At 44.1% G+C, this 27,816-nt stretch overlaps 1 protein-coding gene across 4 annotated transcripts in view; it reads left to right on the forward strand.

Annotated features, from left to right (window-relative positions):
* The window catches only part of WWC2 (WW and C2 domain containing 2), a 213,211-nt gene that overhangs the window by 161,141 nt on the left and 24,254 nt on the right, over nucleotides 1-27,816 (forward strand). For all 4 annotated transcript variants that reach the window (XM_043558145.1, XM_043558164.1, XM_043558154.1 and 1 more), the window contains 9 exons: nucleotides 1,489-1,618; nucleotides 2,444-2,524; nucleotides 2,623-2,709; nucleotides 5,353-5,545; nucleotides 7,399-7,566; nucleotides 19,945-20,075; nucleotides 22,252-22,450; nucleotides 23,678-23,842; nucleotides 25,232-25,324. In XM_043558145.1, the coding sequence (XP_043414080.1) occupies nucleotides 1,489-1,618; nucleotides 2,444-2,524; nucleotides 2,623-2,709; nucleotides 5,353-5,545; nucleotides 7,399-7,566; nucleotides 19,945-20,075; nucleotides 22,252-22,450; nucleotides 23,678-23,842; nucleotides 25,232-25,324 (1,247 nt within the window). The remainder of the gene's footprint in view (nucleotides 1-1,488; nucleotides 1,619-2,443; nucleotides 2,525-2,622; nucleotides 2,710-5,352; nucleotides 5,546-7,398; nucleotides 7,567-19,944; nucleotides 20,076-22,251; nucleotides 22,451-23,677; nucleotides 23,843-25,231; nucleotides 25,325-27,816) is intronic.

Below are 27,816 nucleotides of genomic sequence, written 5' to 3' on the forward strand. Positions count from 1 at the left end.
TTGTGCGTCTGGAATTCTCTAGCGACTCTTCTCCACACTCAGTTCTCAGGGGCGGGGCAGGGAGGCCGGCCCGACAGTCGCCCGGGGTCCGAGCCCACCTGGGTCCTTCGGCCTCTGCCCGGCCGTAGCCTCGCTCCTGCCACTGGGTCTGCGGCTGTGTCTGAGAAGTCTGTGTCCGGGGCCCAGTGTCGCGGAAGCTTCCGGGGCACGGCTTTTAGCTTTGAAACGCATATTCGATCGGAAAGCTGCTACTAAAAAGTCCCCCTAAAAGAATTACGTCCGAGAGTTTTATTTGTGAAGAGTATCCGGTGTCGAAGACAACTAAAAAGCACGTTTTTAACCGTAAAGGCTAGTAATCCCCTTCAGGCCAGATCGCCAGCACTGGGTCCTCTCAGGGAGCGTCCGCCCTCCGTGCCGGGGCGGGCGGCCCATGGGGGTGACACGGCTCGTGCCCCCTCACCCCTCTGGAGTCTTCCGCAGGTAAAGTCGGACTTCCCTCGTGCGCGTCTTGCTGGAGGACAGAGACCCCGTCGGAATGACGGCGAAGTCCTTCCAGTCGGTCTCTGTCATGGTCAAAGTCAATTTCAGCTGCTGTGGCTATTCCTGGGGGTAATCAATCAATCATGCCTTCACCTTCACCCCTCATCAAGGGGGGGTGGGCGGAGAGCGGCCCTTCGTCATCAAGGAAAGAGCATTCCCGCCGCCGGAAATAAAAGGGGAAATGCAGCAATCGATCCCGTAATCTGAAGCCGTAAAACTTAAACGTCTTAACAAGATGTAAAGTCACGACTCAGAAGGGGGGCGAAATGCCTACCAGTCCTGATCCCTGCTCCCTCGCTGGAGGATGAAAGCGCTCCACAGGCTTGCTGCTTATTACATAGGATCGCAGCTTTAAATGAACGCTTCTTGGCTCACTGCAGGATGCAGAGTATGAATATGAGTTAGAGATAAAAGTTAAGTGGTAGTTGGTGCTAAGGATTCAGTGGCACGAAGTTTTTTTCAACGGTGTTAGCCGGTGAGGAATTCTAGAAGTCAAAGACATTTTTTTTTTTTTTTTTTTTTGCTTTTACTTCTGTGAGAGATGCACAATATGGCCTGTGGAGAGAAGGGGAGGGCAAAAGAGGCAGGAGCCTGTCTGCCATTGAGTACTAGATACCCTCTGTTGCAGAAACACCTTTAATATTGGAGGGACGCGGCCTCCTTGCCGAGTGCGTGGTAACTGGAGTGAGAGAGAGGCGAGGGCCCAGTCCGTCGCCGTCAGGACAGAGGAAAACCATAGTCTCTCCAACGACGACCAAACTAACCGGCGTCCCGAGAAGTCCCGGTGCCTCGAATCAGCCACATCTGTTGATTCACAAGGCAACGTCCCTGAGTCTCAGGCGGGAGGAAGTGTTGTGGATTTCTCATGACCAAACCGCGGGTGTGGTTTTATACTTAACTTTTCTGAATGATAAATCCTAAGAGGAATTATCGCTCGCCCCTCCCTAGATGTGGAAAAATCATTACCAAAAAGAAGAGTGATCCACTTGCTTGGGGAGAAAAGTGCTTGCGTGTCAGCTGCTGTGTCCGATGAGTCTGTGGCTGGAGACAGCGGGGTCTACGAAGCTTTCGTGAAACAGTAAGGACTTAGCGGGAGTGCTTTTCGGTGACCCTGTATGTCCTCATAGCTGCGCACGGAGGTGGGGGTGGGGAGGACTCTGGACTGTGAGTGCACCAGCGCCCTTAGTCGCTCGTGCAGTGGTAAGGGTCGTCGGCCCTTAAGAGGGGGTAAGGGTCGTCGGTGTTAAAGAGGTGAGGTGCCTGCAAATTTCTGTACACCAAAAACATCCCACCTGACCCGCTTGGAGACTTAAAATTTGATTAAAAAATTTTTTTTGTTAATGTTTATTTATTTTTAAGAGAGAGAGAGAGTGTGTAAGCGGAGGAAGAACAAGGAGAGAGGGAGACACAGAACCCAAAGCAGGCTCCAGGCTCTGAGCCGTCAGCACAGAGCCCGACGTGGGGCTCGAACCCACGAACCGTGAGATCGTGACCCAGGCCAAAGTCAGACGCTTAACTGACTGAGCCACCCAGGCGCCCCTAAAACTTGATTTTAATGAGAATATTGGAGGCGTTGGCCAGTACCCAAATGGCACATGAAGTTCCTTGTGTCTTTCTGAAAGCCTGGAGTATGTCTCGGGGTGTGGTGGGCCCCAAGGAGGCTCAGGAAAGTCTCAGGCATCAGGAAGTCTTTCCCCTCAAGGTTCGGAAGCAGACTGCTCTCGAAAAGGTGAAGAAAGATTTAAAAGAGCGAGCTCTCACTGGGGTCCGGTCCACTGGGTGGTGTCGGAGGGCTGTGAATCAGGTTTTCATTCGGAATCATTAAGTGGCAAACGGTAAGCATCACGGTCAATACCCCTGCTCCTAAATGGGTCCCCTACACCCGCTGTCGCCCTGTCCCTAGGCCTAGTGAAGTTGAAGATGTTCCGTACAGTGAAGGGGATGTCACCATCGTGGAGACTGCCCAGGTGCAGATCGGACTCAGGTAAGGGAAGGCCCCCCGGGGACGGAAGGTTCTGGAACTCGGTGCAGCGACGAGTGGCCTGTGCTCTCTCCTGGTCTCATCAGCTCCTCTCTTGACAGATACGATGCCAGAAGGTCAAGTTTCATGGTGATTTTAGCACAGCTCCGAAATCTCCATGCCTTCCTGATACCTCACACTTCAAAAGTGTAAGTAAAATCAGCGAAGAACAAGTAGGGGAACTGAAAATTGTTCCCGTCTGATAAATTGTCCGTTGTAACCGAGCATTTCATCCAGATAAAGATGAGAAGGACATGGCCGGGCCGACCACGTCTTAATCCACAGTGGATAAAACAGAAAGAATCGGAGAATGTGCGAAAACCCTATTAGACGTTGATCCTTATGCAGCCAATTCGTTAATTAGCCTGGGAACCAAGATATTTGAATCTCCCTTTGCAGCCAAAATTTCTATATTGTGCTATGTTGGGGCCTGGTTGTTGTTTTTTTGTTTTTTTTTTTTAATTTAATTAAAATGTTTGTGGTTGCCTAATTATGACCACTGTCGGTTTGCAGGGATTTTCTGATCTGTTACAAGAAAACGTGGTGATTCAATTTATCAGTACAACTTTGCCAAACACCTTATCGTGTTACGTGTAACGCGTCCTTAACATCAAGTATTCGTTTCCCCGTGACCATTAATTTCTTAAAGTTACTTCACGTCGTCAAATGACGTGATGTCATTACTGCTCCGTGGTCTGTTGGCTTAGGGACTGTGTTTCCTGACAGGTATCTCTAGCAGCGTTTACCACCATTCACACTTTCTGGAGTCAGCGTTTCAGGGACTCTCTTAACAGTCCATGGCTATAGAGCACCAGAAAGAAGCCAGATTTCAACTGAGCACCTCTGACTTCGAATCCAGAATCCATATGTCCTACAGCCTTGCACTCAATAATATGTTCAGTCTGCCAGTACAAGGGCTTGGAAAGAAGAAAGTCCTATTGAGGGGTGACTCCCCCCTCCCCAGACTCTGTACCCAGCCAGGTGGATGTTTTTCTTGTTGATAGAGTATATTCCTCAATGAGAAAGACATTGAACAGAGTAAATGTAAGAGTTCTGGATGCTTTCCCTATGGGTTTACTTTTAACCACACCTGAATATTCTAAGAATTGTCAGAGAAAGACTAGATCTAAATAAAAATGTAGCTAGATGGAGATCATTCAGTAGGCAGTAGATTAGAGCTAGTGGGTGTCTGTGTGTTAATGATCGTCAAAGCCGGAGGGGTGTAAGATTCCAGGGGGGGAGTGGGCTCACAGGACCTCCTGAGTCAAGTTGTGGGTGGGATCTGCATTAATAGCAAGACCAGTAAAGAAGGAATGCTTACTGGGGAGTATCTGGATCACCCCAGAGAGCCTGCTTCCCAGGACTGAGATTAGGAAGTCCAGCCAGGGAAGACTGGCTTCGTATTGTTATTTGTGACTTCTCCCTGCCAGTAAATACGCAGACATACTGGGGCGTTGGCAGCCTTTTCATTTCAGGGTGGCGGGTCTGGGAGATGACGGTTCCCCCAGGGATCGAACCTATGAACAGGGAGAGCCAGCCCACAAGCCCAGGAGACAACCACAGAAGGGCCCAAGATCAGGCATTTTCTCAACCTCGTCCTGTCGGGGCAGGGCTCCCCAAATGTCCTGCCGCTGCCACTCCGGTCACTCTCACGTTCCCCCAGGGAGTCACAAAGCGCCCCTGAGGTACGGTGACAGCCAGCACAGCTCAGGACCCGTGTCAGCACTCAAGCAGTGAGTTCAGCAGGCTCTTCTGCAACCCCCACCCCCCGTCCCCACCAGCTCACAGGCAGTCACTCCTCTAACTGGTCTGAACTTCCCCGAGACGCATAGCGCCACGTTCCTAAACCCGTACCTGAAAGCCTTGGCCCAAATAATGACACTGCAAAAAGTGACAGCTTGTGTGAAATATCTTCGGCCAAGGCCCACTAGTCTACTAATGCTGAACCTCGGTAATCAGTGTCGATGTCAAATACGAAAATAACGTGACGTGCCTCGGCCCTGCACGTGAACTTACAGCTTTCATAATTGGAGAAAGGCATCTTTTAGAGTATGAATTAGACAAGGCTGGAATTGGGGGTGGGGGAGGGACTCAATGGGTGTTCTCTTTCTGGGATTGAAAAGAAAATACCTCGCGCTGTTTCTAAGAATTGTGAACCCTCACCTAACGGGTGCTTAGAAAAATCATTTGAAGGTAGTGTTAGAAGTTACGGTTTTCCACGAACTCTTCCTCCGAATTTTACAAAGCGTAAGCCTCTTAAAACAGTTTGTCGCATCTGAAACTTCCGTGATGCTAGACAATTAAAATTTTTAAGTTTTCTTATATGCTACTTAGCCTTTCTTTTTCACTAGTAGGATAATGTATTCCATTCCTGGGAAATGATCATAAACACCTCTTGTGTAACACTGAGGGTGAATATTTTTTGGGACAAAGACAGCAGGATTCTGTCTTCCCAGGCTCAGGAAGCTTTATTTTGGAATTGGCTGTACGTGGGCAGGTGGGACGTTAAATTCGTCTGCCCCGCAGATTTTCTTCCTCTTCACTTTCCCATCGTGCGCCTCTGCCGCAGCCCTGTGGCGAGTGGCAGGCTGGGGCATAGCCCGCCCGGGTGGGTCGCAAACACGGCCCCTCTGCCGCCGAGCGCGGACGGACCCGTTATGGCACCAGTCATGGTTGACCATGAACTCCGTGTTCCCGTGTTTCTCTCTTTTGCGGATCATTTCAGACGATAACTGTGAGTCTGGGATCACTGAAGGGCGCGTGAAATCCGTTTTACTCTTGTTCTTTCGCAGATATTTCAGGGTTGCTCTGCTTCCCTCCTCAACTGACGTCAGCTGTCTGTTTCGAACGAAAGTCCATCTAGCCACAGAATCCATTCTGTTCAACGATATGTTCCGGGTGGCCATCTCCCAAACAGCCTTACAGCAGAAGACGCTGAGAGTGGATCTCTGCTCTGTCAGTAAACACCAAAGTGAACAATGCCTGGTAGGTCGTGTTGCAATTAACCGTTATCAAGTAACACCTCTGGTTGCATATCCTGACAATAGCCGTCTAGCTGCCGTTTGCCAGCCCCGGTACCGCTCTAGATCCACCCAGTGCCGTGGACACACCCAGTGACGGGTTCCTTTTTTTTTTTTTAATCTGGAGTAGTGATTTCTGGCTTTCATCCTCTTACTCGAGAACTTTCAAATCTGCTTCTTAACTGTGATTTTCTGGAAACCTACCCAGTCTACCCTTTGGCTAAAGCCGAACTCTGAGCTCTGTCACGACTGTCACTCCGAGCGTGTTTATTATTCCCAGCACGAGTGTTGTGCTCGGTGCTCCGTATGCGTTCTGTCATTTAATCCTCGCGACTGTCCTAGGGAAAAGGTATGATGACCCTCCTTTCAGATAAAGAACTGCTGTACGAGGTAGCGTGTCCGGGGTCACACAGCTGGTGAGGGATGGAACCAGGTATCAAAACGCACCCCACGCATAATGCACCGTCACAGATTGAAATCAGGCGGGAGTCTGACTGTGTAGTCCCATTATTCTCCCTAGTCCTGACGTTGCAGCTTCTAGGAAGACTTCAGTGTTGCTGTTGAGAGGAATATGATATTTAAACGCTAAAGCAAAAGACTTATATGTGTCACTAAAAGTGCGTTTTGCTCACCGCTGTACATAATAACCAGAGAACCGTTGCACAGCGGGAAGGTGACACAGGGGGGTCAGATGTGAGCCTCTAGAGGTGTGCCCGTGCGTTCAACAACAGCACGGGTCTCTGGTTGACTCTCCTTGGCGGTACAATGGGAAGCACGAGAAAACGCTTCATGACGAGCAAAGTTTAAAAGGTAGAGAGACTTCTTGTAAGTATTTCCTTTTCTTTATATGAAAACAATATTTGATAATATTACCTGAGAATAAAAAAAAAAAAAGAAGCAAAGCTAACAGACAGACTCATTAGGCTGTCAGAAAGGCGTGTACCACAATAGATAATGGATGTCGGGAACTCTATAAAATTAGTAGGTATGTTAATTAATCTCCTTTAAAAAAAAATGATACAGTTCAGTTAGATTCTGGCTCATATGTGTGATTCGCTGGAATGTAAAAGCTTTTTTTGACGTACTACTAACTTACCCAAATTAAAATTTTGCTGTCTGGTCTCTCATTTAAGAACCACTATAGAGTTTTTATTTGTTTTTGAACTTTACAGCGGACAATGGGTTTTTGTGAGTAATAATCAAATGTTGCAGCATATCGTAAGAGGTATTATGGTTTCTGCTTAGTCGTTTACTCTTTCAATTTTCATTTTTTGTCTTTTCATTTAAAAATAATTCCACACGTACAGAAAGTTGCATGCTCTGTCATTAGGTTTTGGCAAAATAGTATCTCACAAAATAATCCTAGGGTTGGCTTCTAGATTGGGATTATTTCTTATTTAGTCGCACCTAAAAATATAAGACATCTTCAGGTTTAAAAAAAAAAAAATCCGGGGAGCCTGGGTGGCGCAGTCGGTTAAGCGTCCGACTTCAGCCAGGTCACGATCTCGCGGTCCGTGAGTTCGAGCCCCGCGTCGGGCTCTGGGCTGACGGCTCGGAGCCTGGAGCCTGTTTCCGATTCTGTGTCTCCCTCTCTCTCTGCCCCTCCCCCGTTCATGCTCTGTCTCTCTCTGTCCCAAAAATAAATAAACGTTGAAAAAAAAAAAAATCCACCGATGCTTTAGAACATGAGTATTGCATGTTTTAAATCCTAACGCAAGCTTTCCCAATAATCTTAATTGTATGAGAGGAAGCAAATATGAATGGAAACATGTTATTTTCTCTCTTCTTTGCTCCCCCCGCCCTCTTCATTTCACATAGGCTGGAACTCAGATCAGTTTGGCCGACTTACCGTTTTCCAATGAGATTTTCACTCTGTGGTATAACTTGCTGCCTTCCAAACAAATGTCTCGCAAAAAGAACGGCGAAGAAGAAAATGAGGATTCCGTATTTCAACCAGACCAGCCGTTAATCGAGCCTATAGACTTGGTGAGTCACGTTCGGAGAAAGGGCTCATAGTATGACCGGATGAAACCGTGCGGAATGGCCGCGGTGCCCGCTTGCTCCCGCGCGCTGTCACATAACTGTCCTCTCCTCCTCTGACCGCTCACCCTTCCTCCCGGCTTCCCAACAACGACGACACCAGACGCTCATTTCTGCTCACACGTCCTTCCGTCACAATAAGCCGATGCAGAGCCTTCATTGGTTTAGGGGACCGTGGAAGACCTTTTGATTTAAATTTATACTTCCGTGCGGTTGTGTACGTGTCTTTGATTCCTCTGCCAGGTTATCGGTTCGGAAGTCTGGTAATTTGCAAATGTTAAATCGTCAAGGCCAAAGAGGGCCTTCGTTTCTGTCCGTGGCGTCAATATCCATAAATAGTTTTCCAGGAAAAAGGTTTTTTTGTAACCACCAGCCATACTTCCAACGTTTCAGAAAACATACAGAGGGGCATTTGGGGAGGCCGTTCATCGCTGACTTGGCATTTGTGAACCTTGTTACCGAGTTCAAGTTTATTTTCGATTATCTGTGGGGAAAGAGCTTACTAAGCAGAAGTCAGATAATCACTGATCATCGACCGTGTGCAGGGCGCCAGAGTGGACGTCGCGGTGGGTGGTGAAGGGGACGCAGATGCCGGGAGAGCTTGCACTCCATGCCCGCGGCCGGCCCGGCGTCAGGCCCCCAGGATGATGGAAGGCGACGTCGCCTTTGAGAGTGCTTCTGTAATGGTCACACTGTGGGGAAATGGCTGCTCACAGCTCGATGCAGTGTAACTCACATACCACACGGTTCCTCCACTTAACACGTACTTTGCCCATCTGAAGCACGCAGTTCAATGGCTTTTAGTATGTTCACGGGGTTGGGCCTCCAGCACCACAATCTGGTATTAGAACATTGTCGTCATCCCTGAAAGAAGCCCTGTGCCCGTTAGCGGTCCCTCCCCGTTCTCCCTAACCCGTCTCCCCCAAGGCAACCACTCGTCTTTCTGTCTCTGTACATTTGCTTGTTACGGACATGTCAGATAAATGGGATAAGACAGTATTTGTTGTTTTGTGACTACCTCTTTCCGTCAGCGTACTGTTTTCAGGGTACATCCATATTCCAGCATGTATTAGTACCTCGTTCCTTTTTATTGCCAAATAATACCGCATCATATGGATATACCACCTTTTTTCTGTCTGTTCATCAGCTGATGGGCCTTTGGGCTGTTTCTGCTTTAAAAAACTTTTTTTTAATGTTTATTTTTTGAGAAACAGAGAGAGAGCACAAGCAGGGGAAGGGCAGAGAGAGAGGGAAACACAGAATCCGAAGCAGGCTCCAGGCTCTGAGCTGTCGGCACAGAGCCCGACGCGGGGCTCGAACCCACGAACCGTGAGATCGTGACCTGAGCCGAAGTTGGACACTTAACCGATTGAGCCACCCAGGCACCCCGTTTCCCTACACTCTTACCACAAATCTGGCCTTCTGATTTTAGCCATGTTAGTGTTGTGTGAAGTACGATCTCGTTATGGTTTTGATTTATACCCCTAATGACTAATGATACTGAGCATATTTTCATGGACTTACTGGCCATTAGTATGTTTTTTTCGTTTTTTTTTTTTTCTTTAAATCCAAGTTAGTTAACATACAGTATAATAATGATTTCAAGAATAGAATTTAGTGATTCATCACTTACATATAACACCCAGTGCTCATCCCAACAAGTTCGCTCCTTAATGCCCATCACCCATTTAGCCCAGCCCCCCACCCAACGCCCCACCAACAACCCTCAATTTGTTCTCTGTATCTAAGACTCTCTTATGGTTTGCCTCCCTCTCTGTTTTTATCTTATTTTTGCTTCCCTTCCCCTATGTGCATCTGTTTTGTGTCTTAAATTCCACATATGAGTGAAGTCATATGATATTTGTCTTTCTCTGACTTGTTTCGCTTAGCATAATACACTCTAGTTCCATCCACACTGTTGCAAGTGGCACGATTTCATTCTTTTTGATCACCAAGTAGTATTCTATGTACATATACACCACATCTTCTTTACCCACTCATTAGTCGATGGACATTTGGGCTCTTTCCATAATTTGTCTATTGTCAAGAGCGCTGCTATAGACATTGGGGTGCATGTACCCCTTCGAATCAGCATTTTTGTATCCTTTGGATAAATACTGAGTAGTGCAATTGCTGGGTCGTAGGGTAGCTCTATTTTTAGTTTTTTGAGGAACCTCCGCATTGTTTTCCAGAGTGGCTACACCAGTTTGCATTCCCGCCAACAGTGCATTCCCACCGCATCCTCGCCAACATCTGTTGTTTCCTGAGTTGTTAACGCTAGCCATTCTGACAGGTGTGAGGTGCTATCTCACTGTGATTTTGATTCGTATTTCCCTGATGATGAATGATGTTGAACATCTTTTCATGTGTCTGTTAGTCATCTGGATGTCTTCTTTGGAAAAGTGTCTATTCATGTCCTTTGCCCATTTCTTCACTGGATTATTTGTTTTTTGGGTGTTGAGTTTGATAAGTTCTTTGTAGATTTTGGATACTAACCCTTTATCTGATATGTCGTTTGCAAATATCTTCTCCCATTCTGTCGGTTGACTTTTAGTTTTGCTGATTGTTTGCTGTGCAGGAAGCTTTTTACCTTGATGAGGTCCCAATAGTTCATTTTTGCTTTTATCTCCTTGCCTCCAAAGACATGTCAAGTGAGAAGTTGCTGCAGCCGAGGTCAAAGAGGTTATTGCCTGTTTTCTCCTCTAGGATTTTGATGGCTTCCTGTCTTACAAATTTAGCTCTTTTGTCCACTTTGAGTTTATTTGTGTGTATGATATAATAAGAAAGTGGTCCAGGTTCATTCTTCTACATGTCGCTGCCCCATTTTCCCGACACCATTTGTTGAAGAGATTGTCTTTTTTCCATCAGATATTCTTTCCTGCTCTTTGGAGATTAGTTGGCCATACGTTTGTGGGTCCATTCCTGGGTTCTCTCTTCTGTTCCATTGATCTAGGTGTCTGTTTTTGTGCTAGTACCATACTGTCTTGATGATTACAGCTTCGTAATCTGGCTTGAAGTCCAGAATTGTGATGCCTGCAGTTTTGGTTTTCCTTTTCAACATCACTTTGGCTATTCAGGATCTTTTTTGGTTCCAGACAAATTTTAGAATTGTTTGTTCTAGCTCTGTGAAGAATGCTGGTGTTATTTTGATAGGGATTACATTGACTGTAGATTGCTTTGGATAGTATCTACATTTTAACAATATTTCTTCTTCCAATCCATGAGCATGGAATGTTTTTCCAGTTCTTTGTGTCTTCCATTTCTTTCATAAGCTTTCTGTAGTTTTCAGGGGATAGATCTTTTACCTCTTTGGTAATTTGGTTTATTCCTTGGTATTTTATGGTCATAGTGCAGTTGTAAATGGGATCAGTTCCTTGATTTATTTCTCTCTCTGCTGCTTCGTTATGGGTGTATAGAAATGCAACCAATTTCTGTACGTTGATTTTATATCCTGTGACTTTGCTGAATTCATGGATCAGTTCTAGCAGTTTTTTGGTGGAGTCCTTTGGGGTTTCCATGTAGAGTATCGTTTCATCTGCGAAGAGTGGAAGTTTGACTTCCTCCTTGCCAGTTTGGATGCCTCTTATTTCTTTTTGTTGTCTGATTGCTAAGGCCAGGACTTCTAACACTATGTTGAGTATCAGTGGTGCGAGTGGACATCCCTGTTATGTTCCTGACCTTAGAGGGAAAGCTTTCAGTTTTTCCCCATTGAGGATGATATTAGCTGTGGGTCTTTCGTATATGGACTTTATGATCTTGAAGTATGGTCCTTCTATCCCTACTTTCTTGCAGGTTTTTATCAAGAAACGATGCTGTATTTTGTCAGATGCTTTTTCCGCATCTATGGAGAGGATCATGTGGTTCTTACCCTTTTATCAGTGTGATGTACCTCATTAATTGATTTGCGGATTTTGATAAATCCCATTTGATCATGGTGAATAATTCTTTTCATGTATTGTTGTTTCTGGTTTGCTAGTATTTTATTGAGAATTTTCGCATCCATGTTCATCAGGGAAATTGGTCTGCGGTTCTCCTTTTTAATGGGGTCTTTGTCTGGTTTTGGAATCAAGGTAATGCTGGGCCATTAGTATATTTAAAAAAATTTTTTGAAAACTGTCTATTCAGATCCTTTCTCTTTGTTTTAAATTCTTTATCATTTTATTTTATTATCTCTTTATTATTATTTTATTATTGAGTGATAAGAGTTCCTTGTGTAGTCTTGACACAAATCCTTTATCCAACAAATGACTTACAAATATCCTCTCTCATTCTATGGGTTTCTTTTCACTTTTTAAAAATTAATTAGTTAATTAATTTTTGATAGAGGGCAGGCGCAAGTGAGTGAGGGGCAGAGAGAGAGGGAGAATGGGAGAGAGAGAGGGAACCCTATGCTGACATCATGGAGCCCAATGTGGGGCTCAAGCTGACCTGACATGGGGCTCAAACTCATAAACCATGAGATCATGACCTGAGTCAAAGTCAGACGCTTAACCGACTGAGCCACTCAGGTGCCCCTTCACTTTCTTGATGGTTTTGTTTGAAGTACAAAATTTTTAATTTTGATAAAAGTCCAGATTGTCTGTTTCTTTCTTTTATTGCTTCTGCTGTTGATGTCATATCTAAGAAGGCTTTGCCTAACCAAACATCACAAAGATTTATGCCTGTGTTTTCTTCTGAGTGTTTTACAGTTTAGTCTTATTTTTAGGTCTCCAGTCCACTTGGATTGTTCTTTATGTGTGATGTCAGGAGTGTGTCCAACTTCATTTTCTTGTATTGCGGGTGTGTGATTGTCCCCAGTACCACTTATTGAAAACACTGGTCTTTCCCCAGTGAATTATCTTGGCACCGTTTCTAAAAATCAGTTTGCCGTAAGTGTGATTGTTTATATTTCTGGACTCCAAATTCTGTTCCATTAATCTGTATGTCTGTATTTATGCCAGCCCCACACTACTGTGATGACTGTAGCTTTGTAGTTATTTTGGAATCAGAACATGTGCATCATCCAACTTTGTTTTTCTTTTGTAGGATGGTTTGTCTTATTCGTGGTCCCTTGCATTTCCATATTTCTGCAAAAAAAAAAAAAAGGCAGCTAGTCTGTAGGTCGGTTGAGGGGTGGGGTGGGTATTGTCATCTCCACAGTTTCAACTCTTCTTATCCATGGATTTGGGATATCTTCCCATTTATTTAGGTCTTCATTAACCTCTTTAAAAAATGTTTTCTAGTTTTCACAGCCCAAATTTGCACTTCTTTGATTAATTTTTTTCTTTTTGATGCTATTGTAAATAGAAATATTTTCTTAATTTCATTTTCAGATTTGTCTTGCAATCCTACGACCTTACTGAACTGGTTTATTGGGTCTAATAGTGTTTTCGTGGATTCCTTAGAATGTCCTGTACATAAGATCATATCTTCTGCAAATAGAGTCGGTTTTACTTCTTCCTTTCCAATTCCTTTTAACTTCTTTTTCTTGCCTCTTCATCCTGGCCTGAACCTGCAATACAATATTGAAAGAAATGGTGAGAACAGACAAAATTCTGTTCTTTGTCGTGTATGTGATCTTGTAGGGAAGCTTCCAGTCTTTCACTATTACATATGATTTTTGCTGTAGTTGTTGTAGTTGCCTTTTGTTAAGTTGAGGAAAATCCTTTTCCTAGTTTGTTGAGTGTTTTATCACAGAGACTGTTGGATTTAACCAGTGCTTTTCTTCTGCATCTATTGAGATGACATGTGTTTTTTGTCCTTTTTTCTCTTCATACGGTTTACTGATTTCAGATGTCAGACCAGCTTCTCATTCCTAAGGTAAATCCCACTTGGTCATGGTGTATAATCCTTTTTCTATGATATTAGATTCAGTTTTCTAGTATTTTGTTGAGACCCTTTTTTACGTCTGTATTCGTCGTTTTCTTCTGATCACCTTGTCTAGTTTCAACATTAGGGTAATTCTGGCCTCAGGGAATGAGTTAGGAAGCGTTCCCTCCTCATCTACCATTTGAGAAGAATTGGCATGAATTCTTTATATGTTTGGTAGAATTTGGCAGTGAAGCCCTCTGAGTTTGGACTTGGTGGGAAGTTTTTTGTTTACTAATTCAATCTCTTGTTCTAAGTCTACTCAGAATTTTGTTATAATACCACTTTGAGTAGTTTGCGTCTTTCTGGAATGTGCTCACTTTATCTAGTTTATCCAACTTGTTGGCAGACGGTTGTTTCTAGTAACCTTTATCATTCATTTTATATCTCTAAAGTTGGTAGTGATGTTCCCTCTTTTGCTCCTTATTTCAGTAATTTGAACTTTCTTTCCATTTTTCTTGGTCAGTCTAGCTAAAGGTTTTTACTTTTTTGAATCTTTCCAAAGAATCGACTTTTGGTTTCCTTGATCTTCTCTAATATTTCTCTATTCACCGTTTTGTGAATTTCTACTCTGATGTTTATTATTTCCTTCCTTCTGATTGCTTTAGGTGTACTCTTTACTCTTTTTTCCATTTTCTTCAGGTGGAAGGTTAGGTTATAGATTTGAGATCTTTCTTCTGTTTTAACACAGGCACTTAACACTGTAAATTTCTTGCTGAGCACTGCTGTAAGCAGCATCTTACAAACTTCAGTATGTTTTAATTTTCATTCAGCTCTTTAATATTTTCTCATTTTCCTTGTGCCTCCTTTGACTCATTGGTTATTTAGGAGTGTGTTGATTTTCGCATCTTTGTTATTTCTTATTGTTTCCTTCTGTTACTGATTTTTAATTTCCTTACAGTGTGGTCACAGAATATATTTTGTAGGACTTCAGTCCTTTTAAGTCTGTTGAGGTTTGTTTCATGGCCTAGCATGTGCTGCCATTCCTGGAGAATGTGCCATGTGCACTTGAGAAGAATGTGTATTCCGCTCTTGCTGGGTGAGTTTTCTATAGGTGTTTGTTAGGTCTCGTTTGTTCACAGTGTCGTTATATGCATACATATGCCTTCTTATTACACTCTTTATCGTATCCTAATCTCACTTTAACTTGTTTCTTTTGTGGAGGGGAGTGATGGAGAGATTTATAGCAGAGCGTACAGATCTGATATGAATTTTCCAGTGACTTTTCACAAAGCAAGCACACCTGTGTGGCTCCCACCCGCATCAAGGTATAGTGCATTATCAGCACCCCAGCGCCCTCCCTGGTGCCCCCGTCCTAGTCATTTCCACGCTCCCCTAAAGGTAATCTCTACTCTGACGTCTGTCTCTGAACTTTACATAATGGAATCTTTCGATATATGTTATGTTATGTCTGGCATCTCGTGCTCACCATTATGTCTGTGAGAGTCATCTATGTTATTTTGTGTGATTGTAGCTCGTTCGTGCTCACTGTTGTGCAATATTTCATTGTGTAATTTTATCACGGCTTATTGATCCATTCTGCTATCGATGGACGTTTGAGTTTCTGATTTGGAGGCTACTAGGATTAGTGCTGCTCTTACCATCTTGTACATGTCTTTATCTTTCATTTTAGCCATTGTGGTAAGTGTATAGTACTCTCATGTTTTTCCATTTCCCTGATTATAATATTTAATGGCCAAATGGATGTCCTTTTTTGTGAAACATCTGTCCAAGATTTCGCCCATTTTTCTGTTGGATTCTCTCTCTTTTTTTTTCAGTAGGTTGGTAGCCGTTCTTCATTTTAGATTTGAGTGTTTTGTCAAATATGTCTATTGCAAATATCTTTGCCCATTCTGTGGCTTGCCTTTTCATTTTCTTAATGTTGCCTTTTGGTGACTAGAAGTACTCAGGTTTAACGCAGTCTTTTTTATCAGTTGTTCCCTGTCTGCTGAGCGCTTTCCTTTGCTATTTAAGAACTATTTGCCCACCCCAGGGTCATGAAGATGGTTTCCTGTCTTGTCTTATAAAAGCTTTATTGGTTTACCTTTCACATTTAGATCTGCAGTTCATCTGAAATTAATTTTTTTGTAAGGTATGAGGTAGGGATTGAGATTTCTTTTTATCCACGTGGTAGCCCATTGGCCCAGCACCATTTGTTGAAAAGACTTTCTTTCCCAGCCGCATTGCATTTTCATCTTTGTCATAATCCACTGACCTGAACATGTGGGAGTCTGTTCTTAGATATTCTGTTGTATTCCATTGGCTTAGTTGTCTACCTTTGTAGAAAATACTCTACTTTTTTCAAAGCGAAAGTTTTCAGTAATTTGTCGTGTAGAATGATTTTTCTGAGGCTCTGTGTAGATAATCACTATCAGATTAAAGAAGTTTCTTGCTCTTTCTAGTTTGCTAAGACTTTTTATTATGCATGGATATTGAGTTTTCTCAAACATTTTTACTGTCTACTTAACTCTTAAATTGATTACAGAGTTGTTCTCTTTTATTCTCTTAGTGTGCTAGATTGTACATTGATTAACCTCTGAATGTTAAACCACGCTTGGATTGCTGGAATAAAACAGACTTCATCGCGATGTATTTTATATGTGTTTTTATATATGTTGCTGGTTTTGATTTCTTGATTTTGTGTTTGGGTTAATTTTCATTTATGTTCATGAGGGAGGTTAGTCTTTAATTTCCTTTTTTTTGTAATGTCGGTTTTTTTTTTACTTCAAGGTTTACCAGCCTTCCTAATGTAAATTAGAAAGTATTCCTTTTTCACTTCCTGCGGAAGGTTTTGTAAGGTGGGTATCATACCTTCCATAAGTCATTGGGAGAATTCCCAAGAGAATTCACCAGCCCAGCCTATAATTTTCTTTGTGAGAAGCAGCCTTTCACAACCAAGGCTATGTAAGAAGTAAACATTTACCAAAAAAATATTTTCGATGACTATTTTCTTATTTCTCCCAAGGATGGCACATAACTCACACCATTTTAGATGTCATGTTTTGTTTTGCTTTAACATAATGGATGCTAGAGGGCACAAGGGCTTAGCTCTAATGGAATCCCAGTTGAAAAGGGCTGGTGGACCATTTTTTATTATAGATTCCATTTCTTTATTAGATACAGAACTATTCAAGGGGCGCCTGGGTGGCTCAGTCGGTTAAGCGTCCAACTTCAGCTCAAGTCATGATCTCATGGTTCATGAATTTGAGCCCCGTGTCGGGCTCTGTGCTGACAATTTGGAGTCTGTTTGGGATTCTCTCTCCCTCTCTCTCTGCCCCTCCCTGACTCATGCTTTCTCTCTCTCTCAAAGTAAATAAATAAACTTAAAAAAAAAAAGATACAGGACTATTGCAGCTTTCTATACTTGTATTCATTTCAGTAAGCATTATTTCCTACAGGATTTGTCTATTTTACCTAAAATATCAAAATCTTAGCAAAGCTATCCAAGGTACCCTTTAATTTTTCATATATACAAGGACTTTGCTATGTTTCTGTTTTATTTCTCACATTGGCAAATTTGTACCATTTCTGCTTTTTTTCTCACTCTTGCTAGGGACTTGTCAAATGTTTTATTTGATTCAAAGAAACATCTTTTGGCCTTGTTGATTCTTTTTCTCTATATATACATGTGTTTTCTGTTTTATTAATTCTGCTCTTTTCTTTATTATGTCCTTGCTTCTGCCTTCATTAGGTTTAATTTGCTGCACTTTTTTTTTTTAACTTCTTGAGATAGGTAATTGTTCAGCAATCTTCTTTTCCAATTTATGCATTTAGGGCTTAAAAATTCTTTTTGAGCACAGCTTTGTCTGCTTTTCACAAGTTTGATCATATGATGTTATCAAAATATCATGGAATTTAAAATAGTTTTTAATTTTCATTGTAATTTCTTTTTTGAGCTATGAGGGTTTTTTTTAGAAGTATATTTACTTAATTCCTAAACAGTGGGGTTTTCTAGTTATCTTTTTAGTATTGATTTCTTCTAGCTGTATTTCACTGTTTTCAGAGAACAGAGAACATACTATTCAATCATACAGAATATTGAAATTTCCTTTATGGCTTAGTATATGGTCAGTTTGGGTAAAAGTTCTGTGTGTTCTTTTTTTTATTTTTTATTTAAAAAAAATTTTTTTTTTCAACGTTTATTTATTTTTGGGACAGAGAGAGACAGAGCATGAACGGGGGAGGGGCAGAGAGAGAGGGAGACACAGAATCGGAAACAGGCTCCAGGCTCCGAGCCATCAGCCCAGAGCCTGACGCGGGGCTCGAACTCACGGACCGCGAGATCGTGACCTGGCTGAAGTCGGATGCTTAACCGACTGCGCCACCCAGGCGCCCCAAAGTTCTGTGTGTTCTTAAGAGAACATATTCACAGCCCGTTTGTCAATTTTTGTCTTTCACATCTTCTTCAAATTTTTCAATTTGCTTATCTTACCAGTTATTGAGAGAGAGATTAAAATCCTCCAACTTATGATTGTAGATGTCTGTTTCTCCTTTTAGTTTGTTAGTCTTTGCTTTCTGACTTCTGTGTTTATGTTCACAGATGAATATAAATTTAGCGTTGTGCTGTATCTTTCTGTTCAGCTGGCCCTTTCGTTGTTATAAAAGAGCCCCCTTTATCTGTACTAATACCCCTTGTTTTAAAATCTGTTTCGTCTGGTATTGATAAAGCTGTATCCACCCTTTTTCGGTTAGTGTTTTCACGGTTTATCTTTTTCCATCCTTTTACTTTCAATCTTTCTGAATTCTTAGATTTAAAGTGTTTCACTTGCAAGCAGTATATAGTTGCTTTTGGTTTATTATCCAGTCTTATAATCCTTACCTTTTAATTGAAATATTTCGTTCATTTACATTTAATGCTATTAGTGATATATTTGGGTTTGAACGTATTATCTTACTCTTTTTTTTTAAGGAAAGGAAAATTTCATTTCCCCTTCTATTAGACCATGAGGAATACAGTCTTTTATTTTTTGCTGTATCCCTAGTGATTACAGCATGCATCCTTGCCTTCTTAAGAGAAGCTGCCTTAAATTAATGCTTTTACTTTTTCCCACACAGTACAAGAATTTCAAAAGACTTGAACTCCATTTATGCCCTTTCCTCCTTCTGCGAAATTATTGGCCATGCGCTTTAGTTCCGTGTATTTTAACGTATATCCCACAAGATACTATTGTTCTATTGCCAGTCAATATTCATTTAGATTTCCCCGCATCTTTACCCTTCCTGGTGTATTTCATTTCTTTCTGCATTAGTGCACTCCCATTTGAGTCCTTTTTCTTCTGCTTGAAGAACTCCCCTTAGGATTTCTTTTAGTGCACATCTATCAGTGTCTTTATTTCCACTTGAAAAGGAATTTTTTTTCCCCTGCATATTCAGAATTCGAGGTGGGCAGTTAATTCTCTGAACACATTACAGATACCATTTTGTTGTCATCTGGCTTCCACTGATTCTGTTGAGCTGCTGGAGAACAGTCGATCCTTAAAAAGGAATACATCTTTTTTTTTTTTTTCACTGCTTATAAGATTTTCTCTCTTCCTTTGCTTTTCAGCAGTTCCACTCTGATGTGCTAATGTGGATTTGTGTTTACACTAGTGAGATTCTCCACCATTTCGTCAGTTTTCCTGAACACATTAACTGTAAAAACTTAAATTCCTTCTCTAAATAACGGCAGTGTATGGACCACCTGTAGGTTGCCTCTTTTATCTTATCCGTTGTTGTTCTTGGTTTCCAGTGGATGCTGGGTATTACGTATGAAGAATTGTGGAGGCTCTGGCTGATATTTTCCTCCAGCGAGGATTTAGTATTCTTCCAGAAGGCAGATTACAACATGGGCAGATCACCTGAGTCACTTGGAGGACCTGAAGTCCAATTTTTCTCTCCCTAGGACCGTGAAGAAACTGAAGTACCTGCCTACTGTTTTAGCCTCCCTGCAGCTGGGCTTTGCTTAGTTTCCCACTTCTTGCTGTCGGATCTGCAGCTGAGGAGTGGGAAATACCGCAGCAAGAACATCGTGCGGAATACAGGACTCCCCTTTCCGTTCGTTTCCCTGGGCCCCAGTGTGCTGGCTGCCTTGGGGGCCTTCTCCCTTTCCATCTTCACGTTCTATCGATAGTGCCGCTGTTCTGCACAGCCACCATTTTAGCCTGTGTGCCTCAACCGCTAGAACTGATACACGTCCCTGAGGGGACAGGGTGGCAGTGACGTCGTTTCACCTGCCTGCGTTTCTCCTCTCCCCCGGGGTCTCGGCCTCCAGTCCCGATTGCCTGTGTCGCTCTCGGTTGCTTTAAAAACGCCGGAGGTTGGTTTGTTGCCTTTTGTTTTATTTCCATCAGCTTTCATATTTGTTCTCGGCAGGAGAATTGGGTCTGGTGCCACCTTCTTTTCCACAACCGGAAGCTTCAGTCCCCATCTGATGAGTTTTTGAATCATTTCTCACAACATGTGATGTTAACTGCCGTCCGTACACCTTCTGTTCTCCAGGATGCCGTGTCAGCCCTCCTTGCGAGAACATCAGCTGAGCTGTTGGCTGTGGAACAAGAATTAGCACAGGAGGAGGAGGAAGAGGAAGAACCAGGGCAGGAAGAAGAGGAAAGGGGTCCAGATGGAGACTGGTAAAAACCCTGGCTTCCTTTTGCTATTCGGGAATGCAAAGAGGGAGTGTGTATCACAGGGAAACCTCTATAGGTTCAGATATTACCCTGGAATTATGGAAAGCGGTGCCGTGTTAGGCTGCTCCCACTGAAGGAAGGACCCTCTTTGGTCATTAGAGAGTTGAAGAAGGTAACAGCAAAATTTTGGGCCGCGTCAGTGTTAACACAGGAAGGACTTTCTTTGTTCCTGCCTCCGTACGTTCTGACACTCTTTTCTGGGCTTTTTAAAATTCTTGGTCTCAGCTACCTGTTTTGAGGGGCGCCCGGGTGGCTGAGTCAGTTGAGCGTCTGACTCTTGATCTTGGCTCAGGTCATGATCCCAAGGTCCTTGGATTGAGCCCCGTGTCGGGCTCAGCACTAAGCGCGGAGCCTGCTTGGGATTCCCTCTCTCTCCCTCTGCCCCACTCTCCTGCTCTCTCTCGCTCTAAAATCATCATCATCATCATCTACCTGTTTTGAAAGGTGTGGTAGTTTATTGTCAATTCGTAAATAAATTTAAGAACTTACTTTCTTTTTCTTTAAATTACCAGAAGTACCTCTGTACCATTTAGGTTCAGGTAAAGCAAAGCACATATCTGAGTACTCATTTTCTATTTGTTCACCTCTGCCTTCTTTTTCTGTTTCCACCTAATTATCCATACCCCGTCCTTTGAGAAAAGAAAAAAGTTATTTATAGATTTTGTCCAGAATCACATATGTATAAAGAACTGCCTTTCCTGGTTTGCATTGTTTTCTCTAAAAACAAATTTTAATGAATGCATCCGTTTTTAAAGTATAGATGTAAAATTATTTGGATTAATTTTAATGTATATGTAGTTGCTTATACTGTTGTGTTTGATTGAACTCCTGTTAACACATATGCACATACATATACAGCATGCGTTTGTGTGTGTGTGCATGTGTGTATAAAACTTGTTACAAACGAAGACTGGCAAGATACGTCGTAAATAACAAAATCTCGGACATTTGGAAGGAACAGCTCACTACAGTTAGGCAAAAAGGTACAGATACACATTGTTCTTGTCAGGAGCCTTTTACAGTGATTACCAGTCAGAGCACTGCAAAAAATAAACAACTACGAGAGTGATTATAAGGCCCATCGTGATATATTTGTGTGTGTAAAACACAGTTTGTTTCACATACATTTCCAAAAATACACCCGATTTGTAGCAGAAAGGAATTTATAGCTCGTGGAATCCTTTGCTAGCTTCCCTGTGCTCACCTCATGACTAGGCAGTTAATAACAGGCGTGTGCCCATCTGCCAAGAGTCTCACCAATCACCATTACAGCCCACCCTTCAGTTATCAGGGGAGAAGATGTTACTGTCCTAAGGACATGAAACTCAACAGACCATGAGATATTCTAAGCCACGCTGGTACCCAGGCTTTCCTGTCGATGCAGTTTATTCTGAACATAAACCCGTATGCACATTCTGGGGCCCCGCTTGTAATACCACCCAAGCCCGTGCTATGGCTTTGATTAGAGACAAGGTCACATGGCCTTAGGATTCCTGTTATTTCAGGTGTAAAACTCCTTTGACGCAGGGTTTTTACCCCTGCTAGACTGTAAGCACAGTTGTTTTTTATAAAGTTTTTTTTTTATAAAGATTTTATTTTTAAGAAATGTCTACAGCCAGGGTGGGGCTCAAACTTGTAACCCCGAGATACAGAGTTGCACAATGCACCGAGCCCGCCGGGTACCCCGACGATGGATATTTTCAATGCTTATGGCTTTATTCGCGTTCGGCGAAGTCACTCCATTCTGCTGGAGGATTAATTTTATAACAAGTAAACAACTGAAATCAAGTTACATTAAAGTGAGTGTCAGTGCTTTTAAATGGTGGGGCTAAATGTTGTACGTGATTTTCAGAATATTTCTAATTGAACGCCTAAGAATTCGGTCCGATTCCATTAATGTAACTTTGTAGTACCCAATTATGGTGATTTTGCTGCATATTGCTGGAGGGTCGGTTGCTGATTTCATTTTGCGTGTAGCAGTTCGAGCCGGGGAGATGGCTTGAATCGTTAACGTGAGTCTCATTCCTTGTGGGAGAGCGGTGTCCGCCCCAGGTGGCCCTGCTCACGCGTGCACCTGCCGGACCCAAGTTGTGTGTGGTTCTGCTCCGTCTCACCATAGGTTGACAATGCTGCGGGAGGCCTCTGATGAAATCGCGTCTGAAGAAGAGGCCGACGTGAAGTTGCCCGAGGGCGGTCGCCGTGCAGGAGACCTGTGCTCGCGCCCCCGCGGGCCCGAGGCGGAGGAGGACGTGGGCAGGAGAGAGGACGGCGGTGCTGAAGAGCGCGGCAGCCGGCCGCCCGGCGGGCCGTCCACCCTGGTGAGCACTTTCAGCCACACTCCCCACCGGCCTGACCTCCGGCGGCAGCGCGCAGGCTAAGTCTGTCTCCTCGGGTGTAAATCCGTACCAAGATCCGTGCCATAGCTGCTCACGGCAGGTGTTTGTGAAAGGAGGCTTTAAGATGTTCATATGGGCCCCAGTATTCATTTGTGACTTAAGTTGTATGTAAGAAGATGAACAGTGCTATTTAGAGCTGTGTAAGTGGTCTGGGAGGATTTATTAAAAGCGTTTCCAGAATTTCCCGGCTAACACCAGGACGACCACTGAATTGCGTCACGTTTCGTAAATGTTGTGAGTGGACACGTTCAAGTCCGTCTCGGTGACGTGGTGCTCTGACCGGAATCTGCTCTGGAACGTGGCAGGTCGCTCGGTGTAGGGATGGGTGCTGGTTACGGGAGGGACGTGTTGGTAGAGAGCGCATCCCCAGAGGCAGGAAATCATTTTCAGGCTTGGAGGATGCTTGGGATGTCGATGATGGAGTCTACAAAACTCCAGCCCTTTGTTCCTGAGGAAAACAGTATTTTGCCCTGACCCAAGACTTCCTCCGATAAAGCAGCAAACCAGCACAAGGCAGCTTTTGAATCCTTTTATGCACGTGAGATCAACAATAAACGTCTGCCTGTGCCTGTAGAGTTAGTGCCCTGAGAAACTTCTGTTTTTACTTAAATTTTTTTTTTGTTACATTTCCAGAGGTACAGCGAAAATCCAAACACAGCTTCAGAGCAGTTGCTATTTCCGTGTATGCATAACTGCGTATTCTGTGTAAACCTATAACTTTGTAGTATATTTTCATTTTCTTATATGTTGATTACTTGTATCGTTCTGAAAAAACAACCACCACAAAAACCAGGGATCAGCACGTTGAACGGTATTTCGTGTTGAAGTACTCCTAAACAAGATTCTCTACAGAACCACATTTACCCTGTGGAAATTGAAGGCTTCCTTGTGTAGGTCAGATGTGTTGGGGGGCACCTCCATTTATGGGTGACACCGTCCTGCTCACTGCAGGTCGGTCACTTCCCGCTCGGCAGAAAACCATCTCCCGGGGTCCCGTCGGGAGGAACGCCAAGCCTGTCTCTCAGAAGCGGCCCTAGTGCCGGATGAGGCTCTGTTGGGAGATCAGCTGTTGCCTTTGTAGCTGGGCGAAAGGAGCAGAAATGTATCCTCATCCATCCGCGCCTGACAGGTGTCTGACTTCCGTTCTAGGTTGATAAAGAGACAAACACGGATGAGGCAGGCGACACCAGTGTGGCAGTTCGCCCCAAAGACCGCAGCGGCCTGAGCACTCGGCAGCGCCCCTTTGTCCGCAGCAGCGTGATCGTGCGCTCCCAGACCTTCTCCCCGGGGGAGCGGAACCAGTACATCTGCAGGGTAAGGGGGACACTGCCCCCCCCGCCCCGCCAGTGGGTGGCCCGCCGACCACCAGGGACAGTCACCGGGGGTCTTCCGATTCCGCCTACCAACACGGATGGGTAGAAATGCCCCGAAATATACATGAAATACCACACTCTCATGGGTCTTTCAGTTTGGGTTGTTTTTTTTACCTTTTCTTAAATTTCATGTCTCATTAACTCTAAGCCATTTATTTGGCAAATAAGTGAATTAAGGACCTGGCTGCTGAATATATTTGTACTTCAGTGTGTATTTAGAAGCTTCAGATGACCTGAGACTTAAATATTTCTGCCGCATATCATACATGCCTCAAACCATGTTAATCCTGCAGAACCAAAATTAGGTTTTAGAACAAAAATCATCTTTTAATAATGCCTCTAGACACTGAGTCCCATCCCTCCCTGCCTCTGTAGACAATATGGTGGGCCTTGCATCGGTTTGCCAAGTTCTACTTCCAGAAGAAGTCATGAGTGATAGTAATAGATTAATATTATATTACTAAATATTATTAAATTATATATTATTAAATTATGTTGTTTATTATTATTAAATTATTATAGTATTAAATGTATTAATATTATATTACTAAATATAATATTTATTATTAAATATTATAAATAATATTATATTATTACATGGGTTAGAAAATACCCTCAAAATTCTAAACTTACTCAGTGCAGCAAATATTTTTATTAACCATCTGCTGGTAAGCATGTTTCTAGACACTTGACTGGACTTCCTCTGTGAACAGAAGAGGCCCAGAGCCCTGCCCTCACACAGCTTACACCCCTGTGTGTTGAGGCACAGTTACCGTGAACAAGTTGTGAAGTGTCTTAGGTGGGGACCGATTCTCTGGAAAACAGTAGAGCAAGTGAAGGGGGTTTGGAAATGGTGAAAACGAGGGTCTCAAGTTTAAAAGTAGGGTCCCAAGCAGATGAAAGAGTGAGTACAGGCTGTCTGGGTCAAGAACATTCTAGGTTGTTCTAAACTGTGACTGAAATCTGGCCTGGAACTCTGTATCTTATACAGACCCTACTTTTGAAAACTGAATATTGCAAATTAGCTAAAAATACAAGAGATACTTTTATTTCAAAGTCTGTATGATTATCTTAATGCATGAGTTCTGATGACTGCCCCCAAAGGGCAGCTGTTGAAATTATACGTAAGAGAACTTAGTTGTTTAAGGAAAGCACAGAACAGAGAAGAACTTGTTTAGCAAGGATTTTCTTAAAGAAACAAACTCCTGTCATCACTAACCTGCTTTATCTGGTAAGCTTCTCAGTTCTAAACCGCTAGCACACTGTTATGCAGTGATTTTCTTTCTTTTCTTTTCTCTCTCTCTCTTTTTTTTTTATCCTTGGTTGCCAGTTGAATCGAAGTGACAGTGACAGCTCAACCCTGGCTAAAAAATCACTGTTTGTGAGAAACTCCACCGAACGGCGCAGTTTGAGGGTCAAAAGGGTATGTATTCCTTTCGCAACATCTCACTGTCTCCGACCAACCCAGAACCACAGATCGTGAAGCATAAGTACCAGAACTCCTGAGCGCCATTGCTGCGTGCTCTTGGGCTACTGGATGAGGCCCCCATACTTCCAGAGAGACACAGATGTCGTGTTAGTTACGGAGATGGAGGGAGGGTGCCCCGGAGAGCGGCCACTCAGTGCTGATTTGGATCCTGTGCCAATTAAGCCAGGAGATTGACTCTGCGGTATCCGTGGAGAAGGGGCTTGCCTGATGGTTGATGGCTGCTAGGTCCCCACCTCACATCTGGCTCTGGAGCAGTTGTGGGAGTAGTGTAACACGCAGTACCTTTTTGGAAGGACCGATGTTCTGGTACAGGAGTGCACGGTTTTAGCAACTTGCTTGAAAACAGATATTTCGGGCAGGTGAAGGTTAACATGGACGGGAAAGCTCCAGCTGACCTGGGGACGTCGGGCTCTGGACTGGCCTTAAAGGATGAGTGTGAGAGAATGTTTAAATACGTTAAAAGGTTGGACTGTTTGGGTACTTCAACAATTCCCGCTTACTTACAGCTGAAATACTGATGGAGAGTTACTTTCCTGCTAATAATTTGTTTAGTAATTTATTAAGCCATCGTATTGCAGCTTAGATGTGTCATTTAAGTGAGGACGAAGCATCGTGTGTGCTGAGCGAGGCAGACATGGCCGCAGGAGTTTCCAGTCTACAGAAGGCGTCCAGGGAGCACACGGGGCTGGGAAAGGTGCCTGGGTGAGAGAGAAGGGACTGAGCTCATCTGGTTGTGGGAATCTAAAAGGCTTGATGGGGGAGGTCTGTGGCCTTGACCCCTGTCTGAAATTTTAAAAGAAGATGGTAGCTCTGTGGGAGGTGGGGAGGAGGGATACCTGTGTGGTCTTCCCAGTGCGGTAACGTCGCATTTACAGCATGAAAACTGGGATGACAGGAGTAGTTACACCATGGAAATCAGCAAATTCTTACAAACCCAGGCTGCTGCTGCTTTTTTTTTTCTGAGAGAGAGAGAGAGAGAGAGAGAGAGAGAGAGAAAGAGAGAGAGAGAGACAGTGCACCTGCACAAGCATGAGAAGGGCAGAGAGAGAAGGAGACAGAGGATCCCAAGCAGGCTGCGTGCTGCCGGCCTGGAGCCTGATGTGGGGCTCGATCCCACGACCCTGGGATCATGACCTGAGCCGAAATCCAGAGTTGGATGCTCACCTGATTGAGCTACCCAGGCGCCCCCGACCGGTGCTTTTTTCTGCACCCGTGCCCCCACCCAGAGCTGCTTGTTAAACGTCGGCCAGCGCAACACCGCACGCGTACACATAACCACTAGGAAGGATTTCTTATTCTGAAAAAAAGTAATACGGCCAAAGCACGTGTGTGTCTAGGTGATTCTGCTGTGTAAAAATTTGTTAGAGCAGAGACCGAATACAGGGGACCTAATAAGATTATAGAATGTTCGAGAATGTTACAGCAATATGTGTGGGATGAGGAGGAGGGGGTACAAGCTATGCAGCCCTGAAACAGGAAGAGGGACAGCAGGCCTCCCTGTGCCATCTGTCATGAGCACCCCTGTCGTCCAGATCTTCAAGCCCGAGTACTTCTCAAATTTGAGTCCCTCCTCTCTCGCATCAAAGAGTACCAGTTTTTACTCTTATTTTCCATTCCCACTGCCAGTGGTCTGGACAAAAAATACCCTCCTCGTTCCCCTCTGCTCATGCAACCTTCCCAGCCTCTTCTGACTTCCTTTCGTCAAGTAGGCGTGACCAGCTGTGAGTGGTCTCTCCCTTCCTGTGGCGCAGAAGGCGCTACCTCACAGCTCACGGCTGGACGTCTTCAAGGTCAAGGACTGGGTCTTCTCTCCCTGGTGTGTGGCCCACAGCCAACCCCCCACCCCTACCCAGCAGACATTTACTCACACGTATTCAATCATTATTTCTTGGCAAATGGGTAAGATTGGCCCCAGGAAGAGCACCAGTGACTCGCTGGTGAAAGTGCCTGTTAGACAGTGGGAACTCGAGGAAGGGGTTGGGGTTTGAGCATATCGATGGGGGAGGCGCTCAGACCCTCAGCCGCGCCGAGCAGCTGCATTCTGGCCGGCGCTTCCGGAAAGGAGGGCCCGAGGAGTGAGCAGTGGGGTGCCGCCGTGTGTCCTGAGCTGGAGGGAGCGTAAGTTTCTTGTGTTTGCTTTGCACAGAGGGCAGGCGCCGGCTGGGGAAACGGTCAGGCTGAGTGAGGCTTGGGCTACGGCAACAACTTCACAAAGCCTCTGCGGTCTGACCCGACACGGGTTCGTTTCTTACTCAGCTGCTTGTTCATTGCCGGCTGGCTAAATGCTCTGCTCATTTTGTCTCCCCTCGGGACCCGAGCCGACGAGGCCTCCGCCCCCGAATCTTTGCCGTCCCTCTAGCCGGGGACGGAAATGTCCACACGTCACACCGGCCTCGAAAGGCTGCCGCCACTCCCCTCTCCTCGGC

The sequence above is a fragment of the Prionailurus bengalensis genome, chromosome B1 (genome assembly GCF_016509475.1).
Source record: "Prionailurus bengalensis isolate Pbe53 chromosome B1, Fcat_Pben_1.1_paternal_pri, whole genome shotgun sequence".
Lineage (NCBI taxonomy): Eukaryota > Metazoa > Chordata > Mammalia > Carnivora > Felidae > Prionailurus > Prionailurus bengalensis.